This window comes from Parasteatoda tepidariorum, chromosome 11 (assembly GCF_982258835.1).
Source record: "Parasteatoda tepidariorum strain Cologne lab strain chromosome 11, Ptep-v5.0, whole genome shotgun sequence".
In the NCBI taxonomy this organism is placed as follows: domain Eukaryota; kingdom Metazoa; phylum Arthropoda; class Arachnida; order Araneae; family Theridiidae; genus Parasteatoda; species Parasteatoda tepidariorum.
In genome coordinates, this window is record NC_141765.1 from 60,305,663 (window position 1) to 60,312,849 (window position 7,187).

The following is a 7,187-nucleotide window of genomic DNA, read 5'->3' on the forward strand; positions in this document are numbered from 1 at the left end:
AATAGTTTATTTTTACTTAATAAATCCGTCTCCATTCAAAAGTCCGTTTGTCTTTCGAGTTAAGTTCACAATTTCTAAGTTATGGGGTTTCACTATGATACAGATGCAAACCAGATGTGGATCTGCTGTTCAACGCCGGTGGTAAAGGATAATTATTTGCATGCAATAAATGCTATTCACACCTTGTTACTTCATTTAACAGTTAAATGAAATTAATAAGCAACAGCGTGTTATAATATAGAATTCTTTTGTTATAATATAGAGGGTGTTCCTTAAAGATCACCCTCAATATGCTTTTTTAGTATCCCTATCGAAAATGCAAACCAAAAGTATTACCGTTGGGGGTCAAAAATTAATATTTAACCAAGGAAAAAAAACAAAAACGCTGTCGAAATATGCGAAACCACAGTACAGGAAGACGGTAATAAAACAACAAGAAATGATTGAAGGAAATAGAGAAGAGTTGAAAGGTGATTATCAGAAACGTTATCAGCTTTCAACCTCCCAATAAACCTATTTTGGTGTTATTTACATTCACTACTGTAACTGGTCAGATTTTAACAGCGTTTTTATTTTTTCCTCTGTTAAATATTAATTTGTGACCCTGTTATTACTTGTAAAAGAAATCCGATATTGTTTCTGGTGTTTGTGAGATCTGAAATTTCTATATCCTTAATAATTAACATTTTGAAGATTACTTTCTTTTTAAATATATATTTGTGCTTCATTCAAATATTATAAAAATTGCATTTGTTATAAAGGGTGCCTACTGAACTTCATTACGTGTGCACCTCTTAATTACCTCTTAATTTTTAACTGGATATAAAAATGGTGTCTAGATGTAATAAAGTAGATATGTGGTACAAAGTGAAATCTATACCGCAGAGGACTGCTCGTAAGGACACCGGTTCCCAGTAGAACACCCAAGTCAAGCATCACTGGTTGCGGTCAGTAAGCAGGTGGGTGACCACTTTGATCAGCCTGCGTAGGGACCGAGGGTGCGCGTTATCGGTCCTCGTTAAGCTGTTCTACCGTAAAGTGCTCGAGGTAGCAGGTCGTTGGTCTACCAAAGCAGGGGATCCATCCCCTCTGCAGAGGATCAAAATTGCGATGGCAGGTCTTCGGATCCTCCTCAGGGATGTTTCCCAGACCGTCGCTAATAGCCCATTGTGCAGCTCTAGTGCAATGTAAATAAAGTACCTACATGGTGAGATCGTTTACAGCATCTCTCGCTGAAAACTATTGAATTAGCCTTAATATCTCGAAAATTGTACGAGAGAGGGGGAAAAGTGGATTATTCAATTGTTGAGCCTTTGTTAGGAATCCATATCTTTCATCATTTTTGAGAAAGAAACGCTATCTTTACCGTTTTATGCAAGGTGGAACTGCCAGCTGTCTCATCGTTTTGAGCATAGCCACTTTAATATGCCTAGACACCATTTTTATGACTATAGCTGCAGCCTTTCGAAAGTTATGCTGGTGCGGCATATCTGTTAATAAAACGTTAATAAACAGTTTGAACTTTTTTTTTAGATTGTTATAAATAGAATGAAAGCTTTAGCAAGGTTCGGTCTTATGCACCTGATTGCTACATGTATGTGCAACTGGTTTAATACAATAGTTGATGAAGCTGTTGAAGATTATACTCATATGACTAATAATGTCTCACTCTCAGAATTCGGTAAGATGAGCTATATTTCTATAAAATTGTACATACACCTACAAAAAATTATATCTTTTAAAGCAATTTTCAAATTACTTTCAGAATCTTAGGGTATTTTGAAGATTTTACTTTTTCTTCAAAATATCTATTTTTCGTAGACATTTCTGGGTCATTTTGAAGATTTTTCTTTCAAAATGTTTACGCACGATCTCATTGCTACCTTCATGCGTTTGTCTCCACAACCGGCTGTTGTGTGAATACTTTAAATTTTTATGAATTAATATGGGTTAATTTCTAAAGGCATCAAAAGAAAATAGGGAATAGTATTTGACCAACTCCATATGCTGTGAAATATTTATATTGCTTGATGATATGCCGTGCGTTAATATTTTTTTATTTTTCAAGTAACTTATACATCTTTACAAAATACGCAATTAAATTTTACATTCGTAGCCAATGCTGAAGCTGTGGGAATATTCGATCTGAACTGTTTTTTGTTACTTCCCTGGAATTATAATAATTATAGTTTTTATTTTTCTTAACATTATCATGAAATAATGCAGTCTCTGGAACATATGGACACTTATTAGACCCTATATTATTAAAACTAATACCAGAAGATTTAACTTTAGAATACAACCGCAAGCGAAAATCAAAGTCAGAGTTTAATGTTTCGGAATTAATTCAATTTATCAATATTAAATACGGTGAGATGATCTCAGGGTTTAATGATTATAAAACGCCTTTAACAAAATATATTTAATAACAAACACGGATGATGGTAATTATACAGTGGCATGGAGGAAACTCATTGCAATTAATGATGATTTCACATTGTTGCGCAGAGCATCTGTTTAGTTTTCGAAATTATTATTTACATTGAGAAATATTATTAACACCGTGTACCGATTCTAACATAGAATATGTAATTCATACTGCATTGCCTTCCAATTTTAAGTCCATCTCTATAGCAACTCTTCGTATATAGTTAACATCACGTACTGTGCGACTACTTTGCTAACCGTTTTTGCGTCCCTATCACAAATAGTGTGTTTGGGTGTATCATCTCATATATATTATTATTTTGCCTAACCATATCTATTTTCATTTTCCTCAGTTAGATGCTTTCACAAAAAAATGTTTTAGATCTGTTCGGAAAATCTGTATTAGTATTCTCTGCTTTGTCTACCATACAACCTGCATGAAACTTAAGTTTCTAAACACATATCATTTGAAAAGCAATGTAACGCTGCTATTCGAGCACTATAATTGGTGAATAATTTATAAAACATATTATTATTTAGTTAACAGTCTGCGACTCTTATATAAGGTCTTATTTTAACTTCTTGCAAAAAGGCATTAAAAATCTAATCTGAACACTTGGGACACAAAATATGACAAAATTATTTTAACGTTCACAAGGAACAATGTAACGAAGGATAACTTTTGAAGGAAGGGTAAATATAAGACTTTAAATGTAATAAAAGACGATCAAATTTAAAAACTCACTCCTGAAAATATTTGATTTAAAGTATATAAATATTGTACTTTTGTTTACCTCTAAACAAAACCGATATTATTATAGATAGTCATCACTTTTGTCAAAAACACTTACAAATAGCATCTTATCAAATATTTTTAATTTAGAAAGATACGAGGAAGACTATTAACTTGGAAAAATGTGATAGAATATTAGATAAAATATCTTTGCTAGTTTAATAAATTTTGTATCCAGTTGCAAAATTGGATGAATGCAATTCAGATTTATTTTTTTTTACTTTAAAAGAAAATTACTTCTTCTGCAGAAGCTGTTTTCACTTTCTCTAAAAAAAAGTCCTTCTCTAAAAACACTCTAAAAGCAAACTTTCTCTAAGAACAGAGCATAAATAAAGGAATTGAATTGAAATAGGAATAAAGTCACTAAAAATATTAAATTTAAAAATATTTTCATACAATGATAAAAATATTCACACAAAAATAAGAATATTTTTAATTAAAATAACCGATGGAGCTATAAATGAGTTTGAATGCACAGCTTGTTCAATTTTCAGACCTTAAGAAGTATAAAAGTGATGTTAATATTGTGCTAAAAATTTTTGTTTTATTAGCTTTCACTATAAAGCTTAATCCGATCAGTTAAAACTTCAGATTTCGCAACTAAACATAATTATTTGGAAATATTAAGCATGGTGATGGCTACAAATTTGTTAAAATACCTATTCTTTTCTTACTTATGCTACCACTTTTTAAGTTTAAGAACAGTATGAACCCTGATTTAGTATCAGATTTCCTCCCAAGTTGGAGTTTTTAGAAACTCACTAGCTTTTTTAATTTTTTTTCTCCTTTAGAATTTTATTTTTGCCAACTCTTTTTCAAAGGTAACTCCTTAATTATCGTCTATTTGTAATAGTTTGAATAATGTTTTAACTAAAATTACTTCCATTATATAAAGTTAAAAAAAAATCTGGATGTCGCTAACGAAGATACAGCTGAGCGAATTTTATATCTATTCAATTTTATTTATCCTCTAACTTTAATGCAGTTATTGTAATAAACACGTTTCATTTATTGCAGATATTGCAACCTTTCATATAACAGTTGAAAGAAGTAAAGAATTGGGCCATCCTGTCAACTGCACTTCTAACTCAATTCTTTCTACACGTTCCATGAGTGCTATACCTTACCTTTACCCATTCGCTATAGAATACAATCTTCTACTAGCTGGTGTATGGTTTATAGTGTGGCAAAACATTGGAAAAGAACACACGCATGCCAATCCTCACCATTTGAGGCATACCATTTCACAAGATGAAGAAGGCAGTGAAGCAATCGCTTATCAAAGTAATCTTGTAATTAATGCAGATTGCCATGCATCGAACAAAGGTTTGTTCTCTGGGCTCTTCCTCATGCTAACTGTTGTCGTTACAGTAATAGTTTTCTTTGTTGCTATGTCAACAAAAGGTTACCAATCGAAGGCCGTAATAATCCATACATGTCAAGAAGGTGTACTAACAATAATAGGACTCATAACAGTGATTATATCGTCCTATCAGATCCGAAAATTAGACCGTAGTGAACATCCAATCACTTTTCTAGATGATGTTCTTTTATTTGTACCTCTTCCATTTTTCTTCGTACATGGAATAATGTCTATCATGTCAGAAATAGATAATGAAAACTACTCCAGACTTGCCTTGCATATTTTGGTTACAATTCAAGTGGTGGTACAAACTCCCTTCATAATTGATGGCTTGAGAAGATGTAGCAATTCTCAGGTACTTAGATATAAGAAACCAGGAAGAGAGGTTATAACATTCATGATTATTCTAAATCTTACTGTTTGGATCGTCAATACATTTGAATTAAAAAGTGTTGAGCAGTACCATGGACAAGGAGAATATTTTGGTGAACTAGTATGGCTTTTCATTGGGCATACTTCTCTTCCACTCATGTTGTTCTATCGTTTTCACTCATCAGTTTGTCTTGCAGATATGTGGAAATCAGCTTATGAAAAAGAACTTTAAAAACATGATGATGTACTAGTATGGCTTTTCATTGGGCATACTTCTCTTTCACTGATGTTGTTCTATCGTTTTCACTCATCAGTTTGTCTTGCAGACATGTGGAAATCAGCTTATGAAAAAGAACTTTAAAAGCATGATGGTGGTTACGATACTTAAAAAATGCTTGGTTGAATTTAAGTTTTTAGTAACTTTTCGAAAACTCAATGTAATTTATTGATACATGCCATACGTAAACATTTATATTTGTAAATATTTTCCTCATTTAAATGTTATACGGGCTTTTACTAGTAAGAGGCAGACTATGAACTGATTTTAATCATGTTGATAGTTAAAAAATTATTATTTTCGTAGCATGCAGTTGTGATTTAGTAAATATTTGAACTCTTCAACTATTTCAGTTTTGAACCATAATTAAATTTAAGCTCTGCTCAAATGCTCTTACAATCTCTAGTATAATTTAAAATAAGTCAAAACTGGAGTTAGCTTTTTTTTATTTACACTTAAAATAGTTTAAAAGTTTTTTTTTAATGAGGTCATACTTCTGAAAAATTGCAGCTCTCACAATTCTATTAGAACCATTGTTGAACAATGGTAAATATAGTAACAAGCGGATTTCTGAATCTTAGCAATCAACGTTCATTGCATTTTTTAAGCAAAAACTCTCCGAAACCTTATGAAAAATTGTTTTGAATTTCTTAACTTTCTGATAAAAAGCAACGATTGCAAGAGTAAAGTTTTACTTTATGCTTGGGTATCCAACAGTTCTTTATTCACTTACATCCTTATTTACCTTATGTTGATTTACTGTTATATTTTTTCTGCGTAATTTCACTATTTAACTTTACTATTCAATCACGTAATTTTACTATGAAACAATACTATGTAGCGTTTACTATGAAATAATGACAAGTCTTTTTCTCTTTTTTTGTATAGTTTCGCAGTTTGTTTTATCAGAAATAATGTAACTAGTAACATTTTTAATGTCAATTAATGGCTAAATGTTAACATTTTTGAAAAACTTTAAATAGATTCAGTTTTTTATAATGCATTTTCTATGGATTTCATATACAATACTAAGATTAGGAACAAAGGTTTTTCAGAAGCTCTACAATAAAAAACATTAAATATACACTTTCTCAGATGCTTCAAACACAATTTCAATACTTTTTACGAGGTTTTTTTAACGGTCGTTGTTTTACAACTGTTCTCACATAACTCTTTACAAAATAAATCTGCAATATACTAAAATGAAAAAAAAATTTGTTTCAAGAAAGTTTGCATCTTTTAAAAGTCAGAACCCTGTGTTTCCTTTTATGTAAAAATTGTAAATATTTGAGTGTGTGTGTGTGTTTTTTTTTAAATATTTCATTTATGTAAAAAATACAAATGTATGTAAATATTTCAGAAATTTTTGTACATAAATAAGAAATATTGTATGTCCTTGCATTAAAATTAAATTTTCTTTACGTAGTTCTAATTTATTATTATTGCAACAATGATGCGCTTAAACATAAAGTATCTTAAAACGAATAACAATACATAAGAAAGAAAGCATTAAAGTATAACCCTGAATGCCGTATGCAGGTTGTTAAAACTGATGCTTCAAATAGTTATAACAGGTAGAGTCTGTTCCTTTTGTCTCTTATTAATTTCATTTTTTCCATATTGAAATACTAAAATGATGTCAACATCACTGGAACAGTTTCTTTGTAAAGAATATCTTGGATTACCAAACGTACCAAAGATTAACCAATACAACAGTTTTAACAGTACAATTCCTACTGTCACGTACTTAGTTATAATGAATATTTTGGACTGATAGTTATTAAATGTATCATTAAATATCATACCACATAACCGCTCTTAATAGTTTTTAAACAGCGTGCCGTATATATCTGTGTCTAAGTCGCCCCATTGGAAAAGTTGACCCCTTATTTTTGATGACGAGATAACAATTTCTGGTGTGCCAGATGTATATGTCGAATGCTGGAAAAAAAACA

At 31.0% G+C, this 7,187-nt stretch overlaps 1 protein-coding gene across 3 annotated transcripts in view; it reads left to right on the forward strand.

Annotated features, from left to right (window-relative positions):
- The window catches only part of LOC107446650 (proton channel OtopLc), a 36,096-nt gene extending 29,443 nt beyond the window's left edge, over nt 1-6,653 (forward strand). For all 3 annotated transcript variants that reach the window (XM_043043959.3, XM_043043960.3, XM_043043961.3), the window contains exons 7-8: nt 1,534-1,681; nt 4,238-6,653. In XM_043043959.3, the coding sequence (XP_042899893.2) occupies nt 1,534-1,681; nt 4,238-5,187 (1,098 nt within the window). In that variant the 3' untranslated portion in view covers nt 5,188-6,653. The remainder of the gene's footprint in view (nt 1-1,533; nt 1,682-4,237) is intronic.
- Nucleotides 6,654-7,187: the final 534 nt, after the last annotated feature.